The sequence below is a fragment of the Salvelinus sp. IW2-2015 genome, linkage group LG14, assembly GCF_002910315.2.
Source record: "Salvelinus sp. IW2-2015 linkage group LG14, ASM291031v2, whole genome shotgun sequence".
Classification (NCBI taxonomy): Eukaryota; Metazoa; Chordata; class Actinopteri; order Salmoniformes; family Salmonidae; genus Salvelinus; species Salvelinus sp. IW2-2015.
The window spans coordinates 21,781,909-21,806,318 of NC_036854.1; the positions used below are offsets into that span (position 1 = coordinate 21,781,909).

The window sequence follows — 24,410 nt, forward strand, 5'->3', positions numbered from 1 at the left end:
ATACAACAGGTGTAGACCTTAGTGACATGCTTGCTTACAAGCCCTTAACCAACAATGATTTAAAAAAAATAGATAAGTAAAAAATAGAAAATAAAAGTAACAAATAATTAAACAGCAGCAGTAAAACAACAAGCGAGGCTATATACAGGGTGCACCGGCACAGAGTCAATGTGCAGTCGAGGCAATTGAGGTAATATGTACATGTAGGTAGAGTTAAAGTAACTATGCATTATAAACAGAGAGTAGCAGCAGCGTAAAAGAGGGGTCTGGGTAGCCCTTTGATTAGCTGTTCAGGAGTTGTATTGCTTGGGGGTAGAAGCTGTTACGAAGCCTTTTGGTCCTAGACTTGGCACTCTGGTATCGCTTGCCGTGTGGTAGCAGAGAGAACAGTCTATGACTAGGGTGGCTGGAGTCTTTGACAACTTTTATGGCCTTCCTCTGACACCGCCTGGTATAGAGGTCCTGGATGGCAGGAAGCTTGGCCCCAGTGATGTACTGGGCCGTACGCACTACCCTCTGTAGTGCCTTGTGGTCGGAGGCCGAGCAGTTGCCATACCAGGCAGTGATGCAACCAGTCAGGATGCTCTCGAAGGTGCAGCTGTAGAACCTTTTGAGGATCTGAGGACCCATGCCAAATCTCTTCAGTCTCCTGAGGGGGAATAGGCTTTGGCATGCCCTCTTCACGACTGTCTTGATGTGTTTGGACCATGATAGTTTGTTGGTGATGTGGACACCAAGGAACTTGAAGCTCTCAAACTGTTCCACTATAGCCCCGTCAATGAGAATGGGGGCATGCTCGGCTCTCCTTTTCCTGTAGTCCACAATCATCTCCTTTGTCTTGGTCACGTTGAAGGAGAGGTTGTTATCCTGGCACGACACGGCAAGGTCCCTATAGGCTGTCTCATCGTTGTCGGTGATCAGGCCTACCACTGTTGTGTCCTCGGCAAACTTGATGATGGTGTTGGAGCCATGACCAGCCTTTCAAAGCACTTCATGGCTACAGATGTGAGTGCTACGGGTTGGTAGTCATTTAGGCAGGTTACCTTAGTGTTCTTGGGCACAGGGACTATGGTGGTCTGTATTACAGACTCAGTCAGGGACTGGTTGAAAATGTCAGTCAAGACACTTGCCAGTTGGTCAGCGCATGCTCGGAGTACACGTCCCGGTAAGCCGTCTGGCCCTGCGGCCTTGTGAATGTTGACCTGTTTAAAGTTATTACTCACATTGGCTACGGAGAGCGTGATCACACAGTCATCCGGAACAGCTAGTGCTCTCATGCATGTTTCGGTGTTACTTGCCTCGAAGTGAGCATAGAAGTAATTTAGCTCATCTGGTAGGTGTGTGTCACTGGGCAGCTCACGGCTGTGCTTCCCTTTGTAGTCTGTAATAGTTTGCAAGCTCTGCCACATCCGACGAGCGTCGGAGCCGGTGTAGTGCGATTCAATCTTAGTCCTATATTGACGCTTTGGCTGTTTGATGGTTTTTCGAAGGGTATAGCAGGATTTCTTATAAGCTTCTGGGTTAGAGTCCCGCTCCGTGAAAGCGGCAGCTCTACCGTTTAGCTCATTGTGGGATGTTGCCTGTAATCCATGGCTTCTGGTTGGGTTATGTACGTACAGTCACTGTGGGGACGACGTCATGGATGCACTTATTGATGAAGCCAGTGACTGATGTGGTGTACTCCTCAATGCCATCGGAAGAATCCCGGAACATATTCCAGTCTGTGCTAGCAAAACAGTCCTGTAGCTTAGCATCTGCTTCATCTGACCACTTTCTTATTGACAGAGTCACTGGTGCTTCGTACTTTAGTTTCTGCTTGTAAGCAGGAATCAGGAGTTTAGAATTATGGTCAGATTTGCCAATTTGGATTTCTTTCTCTCATTTTGTCTGTCATAGTTGAAGTGTACCTATGATGAAAATTACAGGCCTCTCATCTTTTTAAGTGGGAGAACTTGCACAATTGGTGGCTGACTAAATACTTTTCTGCCCCACTGTACAAATAACGCAAAAAAACATACAGAATAGCACAATTGGTTACAGGATTGTAAAATGGAAGCCATCTCATTTGGCGCCATTATGCTCAGACTAACTAGATAGGCAATTCAAAACATAGTGCAGTTTGGCTGGTTCTCTCGCTAGTTAACTATTTAGCATGTATCAATGTCATTGTCATGTCCGATGTCCTAAAATAACTTTCCACTGGCACTCGTGTATATCTGCAAATGGCAGACACACAGTTGATACGGGTGCGCAGTTGATGAAACCAATGCTGCATACGCTGGTTGTAAAGCAGTCTCTCCAATTCTCAAAATTTGCTAGGATTCTCCTTTAATCAATACTATGTAATTCTGACAAAGTAAAAAAAATCAAATCTTAGAATAGCCTAATTGACAAGTAACTCCTATGCTTTCAAGATCTCCCTTGAACACTGAATATTTTAACCTTACAAATAGATAAACATCTTAACTAGCTACCTTAGCCATTTGATCCCTGGTTCATTGAATGAGGGAATTATTTTATAAACACAAAAAGTATTTGGTTGTAGTTGTAATGTTGCAGGGTGTGCAGGCCTTTGATCTAGCCCTGCTCGAACACACCACATTGTAAAAAATCAGCTGCTCAACAGGACCTTGATAAGCTGACTGGTGACTTTGAGCAGGGTTGGATCAAAAGCCTGCGCACCTGGTAGCTTTCCAGATGGAAAGTTGACGGACCGCGTGTTTTATACAGTAGTCAATCAGTGCAGTATTTTACTTTGTGGGGGGTTAAATGCCTTGCTCAAGGTCACAACGGCAGGTTATACTGTATAATACATGGGATCCGAGACTAGCAGCCTTCCATTGTCAATACCAGTGATAATAATGAATGTTATTTTGTGAAATGTTTCCTTGCATCATACAACACAATTTTCCATCACCTTTTTGGCCCATGGTGTTACAGACTTTAAATTGGGAACAAGTGACTTGAGCTTTTGGACAAGCCCTTCATAAGTTTCCTGACCGGTCAAACGGAATGTGTTTAAACGCCAGTTCTGGAAATTTAAATGTTTTGGTTGCAGGGAAGTGTTTTAAAAATGTTTTACTATGGTCCTCTGAAAGTTTGCCTGGGAGGTTTTATTAATGTTAAGAGAACAGAAATTATAGGTTATTTGAAGGTAATTAAATAACTATCTGAGAACATGTTTCAATAATACTTTTAATAACACTGCTAGCTTAATTTAGGTTAACTGTTTTGAACTCCAAGCACAGCTACTGTAGGACACATGGGCTGCGTTTACACAGGCATCCCAATTCTGATATTTATTTCACTAATTGGTCTTTTGACCAATCAGATCAGCTCTAAAAAAAGATCTGATGTGAAAAGATCTGATGTGATTGGTCAAAAGACCAATTAGTGGAAAAAAGATCAGAATGGGCTGTCTGTGTAAACGCRGCAATGGAAATGAATTTGCTTAGGCATTAATCATGCAAACACATGTATTTTTTATTGTGGCACGGCATCAGTGAGGAAGTGAAGGAAACAAGCACTCATTAAGATCAGGTGTGGCCAATTAGTGGGCACGGCCAACACACTTCACAAGACAGAGGATAGAGAGTTCTGTTGATGCTGAGAACAGAATGTATACACTACATAATCAAAAGTATGTGGACACTTGTTCGTCGAACATCTAATTCCAAAATCATGGATTAGTCCCCCCCTTTGCTATTATAACAGCCTTTACTCTTCTGGGAAGGCTTTCCACTAGATGTTGGAACATTGTTGCAGGGACTTGCTTCAATTTATCCACAAGAGCATTAGTGAAGTCTGGCACTGATGTTGGGCGATTAGGCCTGGCTCACAGTCGACGTTCCAATTCATCCCAAAGGTGTTCGATGAGGTTGAGGTCATAGCTCTGTGTATGCCAGTCAAGTTCTTCCACAAAATCTCGACAAACCATTTCTGTAAGGACCTCGCTTTGTGCATGGGGGCATTGTCATGCTGATACAGGAAAGGGCCTTCCCCCAAACTGTTGCCACAAAGTTGGAAGCACAGAATCGTCTAGACTGTCATTGTATGCTGTAGCGTTAAGATTTCCCTTTAATGGAACTAAGAGGCCTAGCCAAAAGCATGAAATTCCTTCTCCGCAAAACTTTACAGTTGGCAATATGCATTCGGGCAGGTAGCGTTCTCTTGGCGTTATAAGGCTATTATACTGCCAATGTTTTTCTATGGAGATTTCATGGCTGTGTGTTAGATTTTATACACCTGTCAACAACGGGTGTAGCTGAAATAGCCGAATCCACAAATTTGAAGGGGTGTCAACATACACTATATATACAAAAGTATTTTGTAAATAACATTCTTAAGACTGTTCTTTGAACTTTACTGTTTTCTTGTGGTTTTTATTGAACATTTTATTAATGTTCTGAGAACATGACATTAACTAGAAACATGAAGAAACCTGCAGAAAACATTATGCCTGCAGAAAACCGCAGAAAGAATTCCCACCTAAGAAACATATGGTTCTCAGAATGTTATGTGCAAGCTTCACACCCAAGATAATTCTTAGCGGAAACACCTTTGGCTGGCATTACCACCAACTTGGCACAACTCAGGATCAAAGGAAATATAAAAAGAGAAAAGCACAGATAAAAGTTTGAGGAAACCCCACCTCTGTCTTCTAAATAATTAACCCTGGTATAGTTATATTTTTCAGAGACAATTACAAAAAAATGTATGCCAAAGACATACCAGAATGGCTTCCCAATATTGCTTTCCATCAATGACTCCCAACCAAATTTACTGAGCAATTTTTGCAAAAACAATAGGTATATGTTGCCCTAAGAGTTGTGCCAAGTTGGTCAAATCTTATTCAAAATGATTCACAGCTGAAATGGCTACTAAAAGTGATTCCACTAAGTATTTACCCTGGGGTGTGAAGACATACACAATCGAGAAATTTGTTTAATTATTATTAAAAACATTTTTTTTTTTTTTACATTCTCTATAATTGTTCTTTCACTTTGAAGATGTGAAGTAGGTTGTGTACATCAGGAAAAAAAATCTAAGTTAACAAATGTTTTGATTTCATTTTAAGGCAGCAAAATGTGAAGACTGTGCTGCAAGAGTTGTGTAGACTTACATCAGGCACTGTATTTCTCTTTTCCTCTGAAGCAGAGTACATTTTCACTAATGAGGTGAGAAGACCGTGTGCTGTACTGGTGGACAGTCTCTCATTCCTCAGAGACACACTCGTAATTATATTCTTAAATCCTTAGTCTTAAGAGTCATTCTTCACTCAGCTGTCAGATATACAGCAGGTTACCCAATAGAGCACTGTCCTACCCTCAGTGGGTATGGTAACACCCTTTAATGCTACAATATGCGTTAGAGCTGCTGCCATCAGGATTACCTTTACAGATTCAGAAAGAAACACCATACCAGCATATTTTGGCGACGCCAACATTCGTAAAGTTAATTTATTTGACAACCAATCAAATGACAATCAGGATGAAAAAAAAAACAGCTGAGCAGGACAAACATTCAGGATCAGGAGGATACAGTCAGTCAGTCAGTTAGTTAATGCTGCACAGTAGTGTTTTAATAACAATACAAACATCACATACTGCAGTCTATCAACCTATGGAGGGAGAACACCTCACCTATAGTCTGACAATCAGTCACACTACCGCATGCTGTTGTATTGTGATGGAAAAACCTACGACTGTTTGAAACACTGTAGCCTATTATACATAAATAATTCAATTTCATCTGAAAAAGCTAGGTGAAATCACAGGGAGACATTCTACCACAGTCAAGTCTCACTTCTGAGATGAGTTTTTCTCAGAGATAGAGGACTTATCTTTGTATCTGTGGCATTGTAGCGTCTGTGACAGCATGGGCAGCACCATTTTGAAGTAGTCAATTCTCTTCACGATTGTCTGATCGCTCCTGATCACCTGGTTGAACATGACTCCAAGAGTCACCAGGAGGGATCAGCCAATGAATTTGGAAGTTCCACCCAGTTGACTACATTAAAATTGGGGAAGTCCTCAATGTCACTGCCAATGCTAAGACGGTCTCTTCTTTTACTAATTGGCAATGAACTATGCTGATTTCTACTACGTAGCTCTGTCTGTTAAAATGTTGCTGTATGTACACCAACTGTGTGGGCGTCCTACTGTATTTGACAATATGTCTACATCTTACGACATTGGTACTGAGAGACATGGTGCTTCTACAACAGCCATACTACATACAGTTCAATTAAAAAGTATGTGTTTTTCTTATAATTTCAGCAATAAAGGTTTCTTCGAAACAGAACATCTTCAGTGCAATTGGCAAAAACAAAATTAAATGTTTAATGGAAATTTGATCAGGAAGAAACAGTAACATACATATATTCAGCTAGACGGTCATTGAACTGTACGTAGCTACATCACTAGCATGCAAAGTCAGGTCCAGCACTCATCATAAGGCATTTTCTCCATGTACAAGCTGCCTCTGTCACTAGGGAATCCAGTTTAAAGTGCAAAGTTCACAGATTAGATAGTTTGACCTACAGCACTACAATGTAAAGAGCTACATTTACTATACAAGGAAAAGGAGATGAGTGGACAGAAAGGTGTAACAGATCTAATAAGCATTAGATTTACACCAAGCAGAACTGTTGTTTAGTTCCTAAGAAATGTACCCACATGAAAAACATAAGTTTACTATAGAATACTACAGTACTTACTATACTACACAATGTAGTATCCCCCGATCATGTGTAGTACTTACTATAGAATATTGAAGTACACTATAGTAAATACTACAGTATTATCCGCCAAAAAAACACTGTAGTGTTCATCTGTTACTGTGACTTGTTATTGGCTTCGTTGGAAGGATAGAGAGCTGCATGATGCTGATTACATTGTTCTTCATGAGAAGGAGGAAGAGGAGTTAATGGACTGGGTTGTAAACTGGGTCTGATCATTAGTTTGGTCTTGGGGTGATGACTGAATACACAAGCACACACGAATGCACGGACGAACACACACAATGACAAAGTTACTCAGTAAACATGAACCTTGTAAAAATTGACACGTCAATGGACAATCCGGTAAACTACTGGCATGGGTTGACAGAGACAATACATAGTAGAAACAAAACCTACAGAACACTGCATAATGGGCAGTTAACACTAATCACAATATGACATTTTGTCAGTGACAGACATCAACTGGTTCTGACAGTGACACATATAGAGCACGCACAGTTTACACTAGCACAGTTTGGGAGTCAGTTTACACTAGCACAGGAAGGAAGGAGTCTCACAATGTCACGGGTACAGAAGGTGTCACAGTACCGTCCAGGTACAGAAGTAATTTATTAAAACACAGAATATGGACTATCTTCAGATGGGGCTATTTCAGCCTGGAAGGCCAGTCTGTTTCAGAGTTGGCTAAACTGGACTGTAGACTGCCAGATCTGGCTAGTTCGGAAAACCTCAAACCATCATAAGACTTATAATTATTGCCATTGTACTTCGTTTTGCGACAATCTGTAAGAGCATGAGCTGAAAGTACGAGCCCCAGACACACCGGCAGAGACGTATTCTTAGGAAGCTACTTCTGTGACCAGTATCTACTGTCCAGTCCAGGCTCGTCTCTCTCCACTCACATACAAAGGGCTAACAATCATAATGATGACGTCATCAGTAGGGAAAGGATGAGGAGGACCTGATATAATAACGTGGCACTATCGTTGGACTAAACACACTGACTGTAGTTGTAATAAAGGATAATAATGGCAGTATGATTACAGGTAGGGGGGGTAATGTTGCTAACTTGCTTTCCCTCCTGCAACATCTCTCTGGTGTATTACAGACGTTAAGATGTCTGAGGGAACTACACACTAGATCATCTCTAACGTCTCTGGTTTTAAAACGGCCTGTGTGGCATCAATATGAGTCAGTAACATTCATTCTAGTGTCAAAATTGATTACAAAGTGTAAATAGGATAAAACCTAGTTTATGAAGTAACTTCCTGAAGGGTTGGGTATGGATTAGGATCATGCCCACTAGCAGCCAGAACCTCCAGTGAGACAGACCTGCCAATTACGCAGCACCTCAGATTTGTTTACATAAGACAACCCGTCAACAACGTTATGTTGAAATAACCATTGGCCCTAATCCCTTTAAGGACTGGCCACATGCGGATGTGTTTGAAAATGTCAAACCCCCGAGTCTGCCACTTTTTTGGGGCAAAATGAGAATTGAGACGATCTTGTATCGCACTTGTATCCCATCTGTAACTCAATTTTGAGTGACTTAATAAGCTGATTGTGGCCTGGCTGCTCAATACGCCTTCTAGCTACTACTTGCTAGCTTCATTGACAAACAGAGTTGTAATTTAGCTGGAAAGTGATTTTGGGCACTGATAAACAGCTTGCAGATGGATGAAGTTGAACACAAGTTATTGTTCTCAGAAATCAGTCCTGAGCTCACAGCCAGACTTTCCCGACTCGATAATGCAGTGCACGGACTAGTTTTTCATGCACATTTATTTACTTGAGATATACTGCATCAAACACCTTAGCTAGATCTAAAATTGCACGACTAAATTAATTACAGATGTTTTTATTGATCTTAAATTAAATCAGACTATTTTGAAGAAGTGGCTGTGTTATTGTACAGTGACTCAGGAGGGTCAAACAACAGTACCTGTCAGGATACGATTAAGTGAACATAACACACCCACATCAATCCACACCCCTAAGACAACTCTCATTTGACATCAGCCATGCCCACTAGCATTTCTTAATGAGCAATCTTCAAAATGAGGCTACATCAGGAAGTGCAGTCGCCCTTTAATATGTCTGAGGGAACTACTCCCTAGATCTTCATCACTCTCCTCTCCACTGCTCTCTTTCTGGCAGTAACTCCAAACATAATATTACAGTCTCTTTACAGGCCATCCCTGTTCCAGTCACAGTCTGTCCTGATTTGATGCCATACTGGTTAGTTCTCATATATATATATATATATATATACTCTTAAACATTTAGTAGAGATTTCCCTTAACTATGGCTAGTCAGTGCAATCTAAAATGATATTTATAGATCTATACACAAAAAAAAAWAAAAAATTTACATCATGTTTATAGGTAGATATGTAATGTACTTCTCTGTATACACACACACAATCTTAATTTGACCCTGCTTCTCACAGCAGGAAAATAATCCAACAGCAACAGGAAATGTGAATTATAATTATTGGACATTTTTGTAAGGGTTGATACATTTTTCGTTAGGTCAAATCAAGTCACATTTTTAAGTGGAAATTACGAACTTTAGAAGCCTTTTTAAACCTTGAATACACTACAATTACCATTTCCTGCGACAACCGAGAGATAAAATTAAGATAGCAGATCTGTATATGACAAATAATAATGTGGGTTGATTAATTAGTCTATATGGGTCGTTCAACAAAATGAGCACCTTTTGAAATTGTGCATCAATATTCAATTTTAAAAGCCTGTTATAGTCAATGAAGTGCCATTTTTTATAGACCATATGGAGAACTAAATAAATATTTTTGTATATGAATAAAGACTTGCTAAAGTGCAAAAATTCTGCATTTTGACATGTCCTTCCATGCACCCTCTGACTTCCAGGAAGATTTTAACCTACTTAACCCCACAAAAGTTTTCACCATCAAAGCCCTTGTTGCTTTGACAAAGTCATTTCTGAAGATGATCATTTATTTCATGTGATTAGTGATTCATTTTAAGGTAAAAAAACAAAACATGTCCCTCATTTTATGGTTAACCCTGTTATGTGAACTGAATATGGTGAAACTATTCCTTTGAAGAAAAAGAAAAAAACATCAAGAAATGTTGAACATCTAATAGTCAAATCATAATGTAAGAGCAGGTTAGCTGGTTCTACTSTTTTTGGCCATTTTCTGGTGTTTTGTGGTGAAAACTGAGTGGGTCGAGCATAACACGTAAACCCTGTGACCCATACAGACAGGCTAGAAATGTTTTAACAAAAAAATGTGAAGCTTCCATGCAATTGCCCCTCCCTGTTGCACACAACAAGCTTCCAATTCCCTTCTAACGGGATTTATGGCTGATTTAAGATGAAATCGTCAACCCTGTTACTTTATTTGGCACTTAATAGGCACTTACTATATATAGTATTATTATTATTTTTATCTCTTGCTCTTTACAACAATGTTAAAATTAGGTGAAATCAGAAGTGTTTTTTAACCAAGTTCCACATCTCAAAAGGCACCGTATTGATGGAACGACCCATATGCTAGTGTTTGAGCATGTAAACATAACTGTACACTCTTCAGATCCTTACAAAGTGGGAAAGCTATGACTGGTTTTATGAACGGTTGGACTGGTTGAATCTAGTTCTGCTGTCACCTGTAGGGCACTCTCACATTTCGGAGGACAGCACACACGTCACACACTTTAACCTTTGCAGTCAAATCATGGATTAAAATATACAACATTTAAAAAGGGGGTAAAAAATTGAAAATGAAGATAATTTGAGTCAGCATCAAAAGCACTCCCGGCTAACACGCAGCGATACAAAAAAATACTCTGGAGTTCTCACCCCAGAGACTTAAAATAAAAACCTAAAAAGACATGAAAAGCACCAAGCAAACACAATGCACCGTTGATTTAGAACTGAATGGTCTGAGAGCAGGGAGTGGGGATAGTGTTTCAGAAGTAGTCATCCCACTGAAAACTAAAACACTAGATTACCTACATTTTTCATTACAGCTTCCATTGCCAGGTACTTAACATTGTCCCTTTCCAGTACTGAAAAACAAAATAATTACAATACAATAAAACTAATGAGAACATTTGATTATGTTACATTTGGCAATTAGCCATTTTGTTGTTGGTGCACTTTGGGTAGTAATGCATCCAGTGAGGGATAAACTAGGACAACGACTAGACACTAGTAATGGGCTTAAGGGTGGTGTTTAGAGTGGTGGGCATGCRGCAAGTTAATCAGGGGGAAAAGGAGAAGGTTAAAACTGGGGATCACTATGTTCTCTCTTCCCTGTTCTATCCATCCTCAGTCCATCCATTGTTCTTCTCCACGGTCTTTCTGGCTACAGTCTAATCCAAGCCGGTGGCAGTCATATGGGAATTTTTAGGATGGGGGGAGGGGGTCGAGCAAAGGGTGAAGGGTCAATAGCTCACACTGCTGCCTTTTTGTTTGTCTATTTGATTTGTCTGCGATCACAGTGCAAAAAAACACATTGTCAGTCATGTCAGTAGCTCTTGACAGAATGAGAATGGGGAGCAGGGGGAACAGGTCACAGTGTCTGTAGTTGTTTTAACACCGAGGGCTGCTGTAGCTCCACCCCCCGTTCCCCTCTCCTCCTAGGGTGACCCCTGACCTTTAGGGCTAGTAGACACAGAGGTCAGGGAACTTCATCTCGTAGACGGGAACCGAGCGGCTCTGGGTCTGGCCGTAGCCTGATGAGATGGTGCCAGACGGGCTGGGAGGGGGTCTGGGGAGGGCAGAGAGAGACAACTTCATCATCAAGAACATGGGGAAGGTGTTCTAAAACATTCCAAATTATGTTGCTCAAGTCATAGAGTGTGCCAGATATTTAACAGGACAGGTTGGAGGGTACAATTATATCATACTAAGTGCCTACGGGAATCCTCTGTTCTCTTGGCATGTGCACTGGCATACATTACAGTGGTGAGAAGTATGTATGTGTTTATGTGGGTGGGGAGGGGGTAAAGGTATTAATTCCAATTGATGCTGTTCAAGTCATAGTGTGCCTACTTGTGCCCATACCAAGACTCCAGTATGCACCTAACATTATGATATAATTGTACCCTYCAACCTGGCCTGTTAAAAACATGCAGGTTGACATTTATTCAGATGAGTAATCTACCAGAGGCTGCACTATAGTGTTCAATAGCTGGCACAGCCACCGTGCCAGCTTAAACCTAACCCTAATACTTAGCCCTAACCTTCAATTAAGACCAAAAAGCACATTTCCGATATAGCCAATTTTGACTCCAGAGGAAACGTCTAAATTCTGCCTCCAGGGCAACACCCTGCCAATAAACGCTAACCTCCGTTAAATATCTGGCTCCTGAGCAACACCATCCCCCCCTCCACCCACACAAACACACTCCTCATGTCTACAATGTACACTCACCTCCATATGTATTTGGACAGTAAAGCTAAAATAAAAAATGTGTCTCTACACTCCAGCATTTTGGATATGAGGCTACAGTAAAGAATCTCACCATTTATTTGAGGGTATTTTCATGTCATAAGTACTGGGACACATTCACTCAGTGTATTAAAGTAGTCAAAAGTTGAGTATTAGATCCTATATTCCTAGCAGGCAATGACTACATCAAGCTTGCGACACTGCAAACTCGACGGATGCATTTTGCAGTTTGTTTTGGGTTACATTTTCACCCTAAGGAACTGAATGGTGAATGATAACTGAAGAAATGTTGAGTGAGTGAGTGGATGTTTCTGAGCACTTCTAAAGTGGGAATTACATCATCATAGCTTCTGTTTGGACTATTCTTTATTTTCTTCTTGTTTCTTACCGGATTGTGATCTCAAAGATCTGATTGAGTTTGCTCTGCAGCAATGTGGCCTGTAAAGAACAAGCAGAGACCAGCATCAGAGTCAGAAATAGAATGAAGCCACAAAATAAAAAATACAAAAGTAAGATAATGGATTGAAAAACTCAACAGTGATATTCAAATCATGCAACGGCAGAATTTAGGTTCTTTAAACATGGGGGTAGAATTATATATTTTTTTACCCTGGCACCGCAGTGGGCAGCTATCTCCTCGAAGGGGGCCTTCTGGAACTTCTCCACCACCTGCCTCCTGCGCTCTCTCTCCTGCTCCTCCATCCCCACACTGTCCACTGAGGAGACACACACACTTCGGTATTGTTGTACTACTGATACAATCACAATGTCCTTGGAGGGACAGATTGATAACGGTCCAATAGAACACTTTACTGTCTGCTAACTCAATGTCCTGCTGCCTGACCAAATGACTCATGAGTGATACAGCGCTGATGGGAACTTACCGATGGCGTTTTTCAGAGTTTCAAATGTGATCTCCTCTGCTGGAGTCCTCTGTAGAATGAGAGAGAGAGAGAGAGAGAGAGAGAGAGAGAGAGAGAGAGAGTGAGGGACAGAAGAGATGGGGGACATTTTTGGTGTGCATGTGTTTGTGTTTCTCCTTACCTCCTCTTTCTCTGGGCTGTTCCTAGACTCCACCTCCACCTGTAGTGAGATAGTCTCTCCAATGCTCTTCCTCTTGGACAGACGGTCCTCGTCTAGAAAGAGCACAACAATTTAGCTGAAAAATGACCCACGATGAGTACAATGGCTTGGGATTAAAGAGGCAATCTGGAATTCAATCAACAACTAAGTGGTCACCCAGTGACGAAGGTACAGTACACACTATTAACTCAGGTGCATTGTAGAAGAGGTGCAATTCACCTCTTTTTTATTTCCATTCACTCTACAGGCATGGATCAAAACACAGGCTGCGTGCATCGCTGTTCCAAAGGTTAACCATTTCAGTTGGATTACTCCTCATCACCCATCCTTATTGAAGCTACTGATCTTAGTAAGAGTTGAGCACATGTTCTCATGCATGTTGAAAGGTGTGTGTTACCTGTGAACTGAGGGATGTAGGGTGTGGCCAGCCTGTCTGTGTTGTAGCCGCTGCCCCCCAGGACTTCTGTGATCTTAGACTGCTGGAACAGAACATCCCCCTCCAACTTCTCCAGAGAGGCAGGGAGCCTGGGAGACAGGAAAGAAGAGACGCAGAGCACAGAGACCGAAGACAAACGGTAAGAGAGATGGGGGAGAAGAGAGATGAAAGAAGAGGGGGACAGGACAGTGACAGAAGACATGGAAAGACAGAAGGAAGATCAGAGAAGGACTAAACGAGAGGAGACTTCTCCATTTACTCCAGATCTTATTTACTCCACATCTTAAAAGACTGGGGAGATGAAGTATGAAAGCAATATATGGAGGAAAGTAACCCTGCATCCATAAGCTGCACCGCTTTCATCTGTATAGTTCACAAAAGCCTTGAGGAAGTTCACAGAGCGACAAACAGCAAAGAGCACACAGATACACACACACACACACACACACACACACACACACACACACACACACACACACACACACACACACACACACACACACACAGAACTTAGAATAGCTCTCTTTAAATGCATCACTAAAAGGATTTACGGGTTGAGACGAAAAGGAAGGAAGGTCTGTTAAAAGCTGTGTTGACTGTGGCTGAATGCTTCATGAATCATAAGTGAAATGTCTTTCTAATGGAAAGAACACAAGAGGGCTGTGGGAAGAGCAAGAACCCAGACTACTACTCCTATTCACTGAGTAGTGCTGAGCGATTAGTGAACTTCGAGGTCGGTTCGATTCAAAATTGATTTGAATTGGGGTGAACGCTGTAACACAGAATAAAACAATGAATAAAAGTCCCATGTTGGTAGTGACTGCCCATTACTGCTTATCACTAATTAACCATAATTTATTCACATTACTTTACAAAAATATTTCAGTTGTTGTGTATATTACATTTGTTTTAATTGATTAATTGATTATTTCATTCTAAGTCTCATATCTCATATCTATAGAGCTTTGGCCTATGCTGTCTGACAAAATCACAATTTTGTAGTTCTTCAAAGTAAATAAGGCATAACTTTTATAATCATGTATTTTCAGGTAGATACCTCGCGGCGCAACAGCTGCTCTATCTCCTCAAAATCTTGCATCCTTCTGTTTCTTCCGTAGGAGGCATAAAAGAAACACAGACCAGACAAGTAGATGCACAATGGATTATGCTTATTGTAGTTAATTACCACATTTTATGCGATAAACTATGTAGAATATTGGCCTGTTGGAAACTCCCATCGCACAGTTCAGGCTGGATCTGATTTATCTCTAGAGAAACTGTGCAATGTGTGAATTAAGCTTGCAGAAAAAAAGAGGATGAAATGGAATTCAAAATAATTGAATTAGTTGTCGGTCAATTAGTTGTTTAAAAAAAATTAAATAACAAACATTTCGGTTAATCGCTCAGAACTACCACTGAGACCTATAATATAATATCATACATTGCCTTCAGAAAGTATTCATACTCCTTGACTTATTCCACATTTTGTTGATTTAAAAAAAATCATAATAATTCTTACCCACCTACACATAATACCCCATAATGACAAAGTCAAAACATATTTATTTTTTGGCAAATTTATTGAAAATTAAATGCAGAAATATATCATCTACATAAGTAGTCACACCCATGAGTCAATACTTTGTAGAAGCACCTTTGGCAGTGATTACAGCTATGAGTCTTTCTGGGTAAGTCTAAGAACTTTGCACACCTGGATTGTACAATATTTGCACATTATTCTTGAAAAAATTCCTAAAGCAATTTTCAAGTCTTGACATAGATTTTCAAGCCAATTTAAGTCAAAGCTAACTAGGCCACTCAGGAACATTCAATATTGTCTTGGTAAGCAAACCATTGTATATTTGGCCTTGTGTTTTAGGTTATTGTCCCAGTGTCTGTTGGAAAGCAGACTGAACCAGGTTTTCCTCTAGGATGTTGCCTAGATGTCCACCACCATGCTTGGCTAGTACTCTGTGTTGTGTTGCATTTGCCCCAAACATTACGCTTTGTATTCAGGAAATGAAGTCCATTTCTTTGCCACATTTTCTGCAGTTATGCTTTAGTGCCTTTTTGCAAACAGAATGCATGTTCTGGAATATTTTTTTCTTAGCTTCCATCTTTTCACTGTCATTTAGGTTAGTATTGTGGAGTAACTACAATCTTGTTGATCCATCCTCAGTTTTCTCCTATCACAACCATTAAACTCTGTAACTGTTTTAAAGTCACCATTTGCCTCAAGGTGAAATCCCTGAGCGGTTTCCTTCCTATGAGGCAACTGAGTTAGGAAGGACACCTATATCTTCATAGAGTCTGGGTGTATTGATACACCATCCAAAGTGTAATTATTAACTTGACCATACTCAAAATGTGGGAAAGGTCGTAGGGTGTGAATACTTTCTGAAGGCACTGTAGATGCAAATGAATCACTAAATCACACAAAATAATTAATACACTTCAGAAATGACTGTCAACGCAACAAACGTGAGCAAGAAAAAGGAGCTGAACGTAGACTACAGGAAAAGGAGGACCGAACACGCCCCCATTCACATCGACGGGGCTGTAGTGGAGCGGGTCGAGAGCTTCAAGTTCCTTGGTGTCCACATCACCAACAAACTATGATGGTCCAAACACACCAAGACAGTCGTGAAGAGGGCGCGACAATGCCTATTCCCCCTCAGGAGACTGAAAATATTTGGCATGGGTCCCCAGATCCTTAAAAAGTTCTACAGTTGCACCATCGAGAGTATCCTAACCGGTTGCATCACCGCTTGGCATCCGTAAGGTGTTACAGAGGGTAATGCGTATGGCCCAGAACATCACTGGGTCCAAGCTTCCTGCCATCCAGGACCTTTACACTAGGCAGTGTCAGAGGAAGGCCGAAAAAAATGGTCAAAGACTCCAGCCACCCAAGTCATAGACTGTTCACTCTGCTACCACACGGCAGGTGGTACCGGAGCACCAAGACCAGGTCCAAAAGGCTCCTTAACAGATTCAACCCCGAAGCCATAAGACTGCTTAACAGTAAATTAACTGACTACCCAAACTATTTGCATTGGCCCCCACACATTTTTTTTTAATACACTGCAGCTACTCTGTAACGCTCGTCTTCCTCCTCATCTGAGGAGGAGCAAGGATCGGACCAAAATGCAGCGTGGGTTGAATACATAATCATTTTAATAATATCAACGAAGACGAAAAACACTTGATAAACTACAAAACGACGTGAACAGACCTGAACATGAGAACATAAAACATGAACGCACGAACAGGAACGAACGAAACGAAACAGTACCGTGTGGCGAACAAACACAGACACAGCAACAATCACCCACAAACAAACAGTGAGAAACAGTCTACCTTAATATGGTTCTCAATCAGAGGAAACGTAAAACACCTGCCCCTGATTGAGAACCATATCAGGCTAGTTGAATGAACCCAACATAGAAACACATAACATAGAATGCCCACCCAGCTCACGTCCTGACCAACTAAACAAAGGAAATAAGGTCAGGAACGTGACATACTCGCTGTTTATTATATATGCATAGTCCCTTGTACCCTACCTACATGTACATATTATCTCGACTAACCTGTACCACTGCACATTAAAATCGGTACCCCCTGTTTATAGCCTCGTTATGGTTATTTTATTGTGTTACTTTTTTAAACTTTAGTTTATTTTGTAAATTTCTTAACTCTGATTTTCTTAAAACTGCATTGTTGGTTAAGGGCTTGTAAGTAAACAATTTACGGTAAGTTCTACCTGTTGTATTTGGCGTATGTGAAAAATACAATTTGATTTGAAAATAACTAGGGCTTTACAATGATGGTGAAAACTAGGGAGAAATTGTGGGTTTAAGTGGGTTAAAATCTTCCTAGAAGTTACACAGGGTGCAATATTGGGGAAACATTTATACTTAAAATATCAAAGGGACGCAAAAGGCACTCGTAGTAGAACAAACCATATCTACATATACAAAAATATAAACACAACATGTGCTGTTCCCATGTTTCATGAGCTGAAATAAAAGATCCTAGAAATGTTCCATATGCAAAAACAGCTTATTTCTCTCAGATTTTGTGCACAAATTTGTTTACATCCCTGTTATTGAGCATTTCTCCTTTGTCAAGATAATCCATCCACCTGACAGATGTGGCATATGAAGAAGCTGATTAAAAGGCATGATAATTACACAGGTGCACCTTGTGCTGAGGACAATAAAAGGCCACTCTAAAAATGTGCAGTTTTGTCACACAACACAATGCCACAGATGTCTCAAGTTTTGAGGGAGTGTGCAATTGGCATGCTGACTGCAGGAATGTCCACCAGAGCTGTTGCCAGAGAATTTAATGTTCATTTCCCTACCATAAGCTGCCTCTAATGTCATTTTAGAGAATTTGGTAGTACGTGCAACTGGCCTCACAACCGTAGACCACATGTAACCACACAAGCCCAGGACCTCCACATCTGGCTTCTTCACCTGCGGAATGATCTGAGACCAACCACCCGGACAGCTGATGAAACTGAGGACTTTTTCTGTCTGTAATAAACCCCTTTTGTGGGGAAAAACTCATTCTGATTGGCTGGGCCTTGCTCCCCAGTGGGTTGGCCTATGCCCTCCCAGGCCCACCCATGGCAGCGCCCCTGCCCAGTCATATGAAATCCATAGATTAGGGCCTTATGCACACTCTTGGCACTCTCTCGGATTTGTTTAACACTTTTTTGGTTACTACATGATTCCATATGTGTTATTTCATAGTGTTGATGTCTTCACTATTATTCTACAATGTAGAAAATACACAAAGAGAGAGATGAGGAAGAGAGTGGTGGGACATTTTTGTGTGCATGTGTTTGTGTCTTTCCTTACCCCTCTTTTCTCTGGCTTTCTAGACGGTCCACCTCCCACCTGTAGTGAGATATTGTCTCGTCAGCTGCTTCCTCTTGGGGAACAGGGAGCAGGGTCCTCGGTCCTAGAAAGAGCCAGCAACAATTAAGCTGAAAAATGACCCACGATGAGTTTCATGGCTTGGGATTAAAGAGGCAATCTGGAATTCTCAACAACTAAGTGGTCACCCAGTGACGAAGGTACAGTACACACTATTAACTCAGGTGCATTGTAGAAGAGGTGCAATTCACCTCTTTTTTTTCATTCATCTCTACAGGCATGGATCAAAACACAGCGTGCGTGCATCGCTGTTCCAAGGTTAACCATTTCAGTTGGATTACTCCTCATCACCATCCTTATTGAAGCTACTATCTTAGTAGAGTTGAGCACATGTTCTCATGCATGTTGAAAGGTGTGTGTTACCTGTGAACTGAGGGATGTAGGGTGTGGCCAGCCTGTCTGTGTTGTAGCGCTGCCCCCAGGACTTTGTGATCTTAGACTGCTGGAACAGAACATCCCCCTCCAACTTTCCAGAGAGGCAGGGAGCCTGGAGAGACAGGAAAGAAGAGACGCGCAGAGCACAGAGACGAAGACAAACGGTAAGAGAGATGGGGAGAAGAGAGATGAAAGAAGAGGGGGACAGGCAGTGACAAGAAGACGGAAAGAGCAGAAGGAGATCAGAGAAAAGGACTAAACGAAGAGGAGACTTCTCCATTTACTCCAGATTTATTTACTCCACATCTTAAAGACTGGGGATGAAGTATGAAAGCAATATATGGAGGAAAGTAACCCTGCATCCATAAGCGCCCGCTTTCATCTGTATAGTTACAAACAAAGCCTTGAAGAGTTCACAGAGCGACAAACACAAAGAGCACACAGATACACACACACACACCACACACACACACCACACACACACACACACACACACACACAAACACACACACACACACACACACAGAACTTAGAATAGCTCTCTTTAAATGCCATCACTAAAAAGGATTTACGGTTGAGACGAAAAGGAAGGAAGGTCTGTTAAAAGCTGTGTTGACTGTGGCTGAATGCTTCATGAATCATAAGTGAATGTCTTTCTAATGGAAAGACCACAAGAGGCTGTGGGAAGAGCAAGAACCCGCGACTACTACTCCTATTCACTGAGTAGTGCTGAGCGTTATGGTGAACTTCGAGGTCGGTTCGATTCAAATTGATTTGAATTGGGGTGAACGCTGTACACAGAATAAAACAATGAATAAAAGTCCCATTGATGGGTGACTGCCTTACTGCTTATCACATAATTAACCATAATTTATTCACATTACTTTACAAAAATATTTCAGTTGTTGTTATATTACATTGTTTTAATTGATTAATTGATTATTTCATTTCTAAGTCTCATATCTCATATCTATAGAGCTTTGGCCTATGCTGTCTGACAAAATCACAATTTTGTAGTTCTTCAAAGTAAATAAGGCATAACTTTTTATATCATGTATTTTAGGTAGATACCTCGCGTGCGCAACAGCTGCCCTATCTCCTCAAAATCTTGCATCTTCTGTTTCTTCCGTAGGAGGCATAAAAGAAACACAGACCAGACAAGTAGATGCACAATGGATTATGCTTATTGTAGTTAATTACCACATTTTATGCGATAAACTATGTAGAATATTGCCTGTGGAAAACTCATCGCAGTTCAGGCTGGATCTGATTTATCTCTAGAGAAACTGTGCAATGTGTGAATTAGCTTGCAGAAAAAAAGGTCAATTAGTTTGTCGGTCAATTAGTTGTTTAAAAAATTAAATAACAAACATTTCGGTTAATCGCTCAGAACTACCACTGAGACCTATAATATAATATCATACATTGCCTTCAGAAAGTATTCATACTCCTTGATTATTCCACATTTGTTGATTTAAAAAAAATCATAATAATTCTTACCCACCTACACATAATACCCCATAATGACAAAGTCAAAACATATTTATTTTTTGGCAAATTTATTGAAATTAAATGCGAAATATATCATCTAACTAAGATGTCACACCATGAGTCAATACTTTGTAGAAGCACTTTGGCAGTGATTACAGCTATGAGTCTTTCTGGGTAAGTTAAGAACTTTGCACACCTGGATTGTCAATATTTGCACATTATTCTTGAAAAAATTCCTAAAGCAATTTTCAAGTCTTGACATAGATTTTCAAGCCAATTTAATTGTCAAATAAGCTATAGGCCACTCAGGACATTCAAATATTGTCTTGGTAAGCAAACCATTGTATATTTGGCCTTGTGTTTTAGGTTATTGTCCCAGTGTGTCTGTTGGAAAGCAGACTGAACCAGGTTTTCCTTAGGATGTTGCCTAGATGTCACACCATGCTTGGTAGTACTCTGTGTTGTGTTGCATTTGCCCCAAACATTACGCTTTGTATTCAGGAAATGAAGTCTTTCTTTGCCACATTTTCTGCAGTTATGCTTTAGTGCCTTTTGCAAACAGAATGCATGTTCTGGAATATTTTTTCTTAGCTTCCATCTTTTACTGTCATTTAGGTTAGTATGTGTGGAGTAACTACAATCTTGTTGATCCATCCTCAGTTTTCTCCTATCAAAACCATTAAACTCTGTAACTGTTTTAAATCACATTTGCCTCAAGTGAAACTCGGAGCGGTTTCCTTCCTTATGGAGCAACTGAGTTTAGGAAGGACACCTATATTTCATAGAGTCTGGGTGTATTGATACACCATCCAAGTGTAATTATTAACTTGACCATACTCAAAATGTGGGAAAGGTCGTAGGGTGTGATATTTTTGAAGGCATTGTAGATGCAGAATGCCAACTAAATCACACAAAATAATTAATACATTCTTAGAAATGACTGTCAACGCAACAACGTGAGCAGAAAAGGGAGCTGAACGTAGACTACAGGAAAAGGGAGACCGAACACGCCCCATTACATCGACGGGGCTGTGAGTGGAGCGGGTCGAGAGCTTCAGTTCTTGGTGTCCACATCACCAACAACTATGATGGTCCAAACACACAAGCACAGTCGTGAAGAGGGCGCGACATTGCTATTCCCTCAGGAGACTGAAAATATTTGGCATGGGTCCGATCCTTAAAAAGTTACAGTTGCACATCGAGAGTACCTAACGGTGCATCACGCTTGGCATCCGTAAGGTGTTACAGAGGGTAATGCGTATGGCCCAGAAATCACTGGGTCCAAGCTTCCTGCCATCCAGGACCTTTACACTAGGCAGTGTCAGAGGAAGGCCGAAAAAAATGGTCAAAGACTCCAGCACCCAAGTCATAGACTGTTCACTCTGCTCCCACCAGGCGGTGGTACGCGGAGGTCAGCGAACGAGACACAGCAGTCAAAAGGCTCCTTAACAGATTCAACCCCGAAGCCATAAGACTGCTTAAAGTAAATTACTGACTACCCAAACTATTTGCATTGGCCCCACACATTTTTTTTTAATACACTGCTACTCTGTAACGCTCGTCTTCCTCTCTCATCTGAGAGGAGGATCGGACAAAATGCAGCGTGGGTTGAATACATAATCATTTTAATAATATCAACGAAGACGAAAACACTTGATATAACTACAAAACGACGTGAACAGACTACATGAAATCGAGAAAATGAAACCATGAGCGCAGAAGGAACGAACTGAGAAACACGTACCACGTGAGAACAGCAGCAACACACAACACCACACAACAGTGAGAAAACAGTCTACCTTAATATGGTTCTCAATCAGAGGAAACGTAAAACACCTGCCCTGATTGAGAACCATATCAGGCTATGTGGATGAACCCAACATAGAACACATACATAGATGCCCACCCACCGCTCACGTCCTGACCAACTAAACAGGAGAAAATAAGGTCAGGAAACGTGACATACTCGCTGTTTTATTATTATGCATAGTCCTTGTACCCTACAGTACATGTATCATATCATTCGACTAACCTGTAACTGCACTTCACAATAAGATACGGGTCGTGAAATTCGCTACGCTGTTTATAGCTCCGTTATGGTTATTTATTTGTGTTACTTTTTTTAAACTTAGTTTATTTTGTAAATTTCTAACTCTGATTTTCTTAAACTGCATTGTTGGTTAAGGGCTTGTAAGTAAACAATTTAGGTAAGTTCTACCTGTTGTATTTGGCGTATGTGAAAAATACAATTTGATTTGAAAATAACTAGGGCTTTACATGATGGTGAAAACTAGGGAGAAATTGTGGTTTTAAGTGGTTAAATCTTCCTAGAAGTTACACAGGGTGCAATATTGGAAAACATTTATACTTAAAATATCAAAGGGACGCAAAAAGCCATCGTAGGAAACAAACCAATCGACATATCTACATATACAAAAATACATAACACATACAAACAACGTGTGCTTTCCATGTTTCATGAGCTGAATAAAAAGATCCTTAGAATGTTCCATATGCAAACAAAGCTTATTTCTCTCAGTTTTGTGCACAAATGCACATTTGTTGGCTGCTGGAGGTCATTTTGCAGGGCTCTGGGCAGTGCACTCTCCTTGCAAAAAGGCGGAGTAGCGGTCCTGGTATGCTGGGTTGTTGCCCTCCTGATCGGCCTCTCTCGACGTCTTCTGAAATGTCTGAGTGGCCTGTCTCCTGGTAGCGCCTCCATTGCTCTGGACACTACGCTGACAGACACAGCAAACCTTTTTGCCACAGCTCGCATTGATGTGCCATCTGGATGAACTGACTACCTGAGCCACTTGTGGTGGGTTGTAGACTCAGTCTCTGCTGCCACTAAGATTGAGAGCACGCCAGCATTCAAAGTGACCAAAAACATCACCAGGAAGCCTAGGAACTGAGAAGTGGTCTATGGTCACCACCTGCAGAATCACTCCTTTTTTGGGGGTGTCTTGCTAATTGCCTATATTTCCACCTTTTGTCTATTCCATTTGCAACAACAGCATGTGAAATTTATTGTCAATCAGTGTTGCTTCCTAAGTGGACAGTTTGATTTCATAGAAGTGTGATTGACTTGGAGTTACATTGTGTTGTTTAAGTGTTCCCCTTTATTTTTTTGAGCAGTGTATATATATTTATTACATATTTCTGCCATTGGCTCAATGACTGGAAGTCTATGGAAAAGCTGCATGTCATTGTGCAAACGCCATTACCAACACCCCCTCCCCCTCCCCCCACTACCTCCTCACCACTGCTGTCAAAAAACTTAGGGGAAACACAGCTTTACCTATACCAATCTTAACAAATACCAAAGTGATGTAACCTACTTGGGTTTTCTATGAAGACATCCTCAGGGAGAAGGAAGGGCACCTCCTTCTGTCTCATCTCAATCACCTGGGGGAGGAGTGAGCAACACACAAGTCTTCATTAGAGGAGTCCTACATCTGCACATTGCAGGCAGAGAGTGGTCTGATGCACACAGGTACCTCGTGTATGTGCTGACAGAAGGTGGGGACGGTGGTGGTGACAGATGAGGTTGAGGTAGGCAGCAGAGAGGGCATGGACAGCACAGCGGTTATAGACTGACAGAGACTCCTCGTTGGTTTGAGCCAACTCCTACAGGAGAGAGAGAGAGATCACACTGATAACCTTGGTCCTGGGAGGCTTAAATGTGAGTGAGTGAGTGTGTGTGTGTAGTTACGAGTGTGTGTGTGTGTGTGTGTGTGTTTGTGTGTGTGTGTGTGTTGTGTGTGTGTGTGGTGTGTGTGTGTGTGTGTGTGTGTGTGTGTGTGTGTGTGTGTGGTGTGTGTGTGTGTGTGTGTGTGTGTGTGTCGTGTCGTGAGGGCCAGGGCTCATCCTTGATGAGGTCACCACACGCTC

At 41.2% G+C, this 24,410-nt stretch overlaps 1 protein-coding gene across 1 annotated transcript in view; it reads right to left on the minus strand.

The window, feature by feature from the left end:
* Nucleotides 1-5,426: 5,426 nt before the first annotated feature.
* The window catches only part of efr3bb (EFR3 homolog Bb (S. cerevisiae)), a 70,372-nt gene continuing 51,388 nt past the window's right edge, over nt 5,427-24,410 (minus strand). Inside the window, 9 exon segments of the mRNA XM_024000546.2 lie at nt 5,427-11,504; nt 12,577-12,626; nt 12,798-12,904; nt 13,073-13,121; nt 13,233-13,324; nt 13,669-13,796; nt 23,854-23,924; nt 24,017-24,053; nt 24,055-24,181. Of these exon segments, the coding sequence (XP_023856314.1) occupies nt 11,399-11,504; nt 12,577-12,626; nt 12,798-12,904; nt 13,073-13,121; nt 13,233-13,324; nt 13,669-13,796; nt 23,854-23,924; nt 24,017-24,053; nt 24,055-24,181 (767 nt within the window). The 3' untranslated portion in view covers nt 5,427-11,398.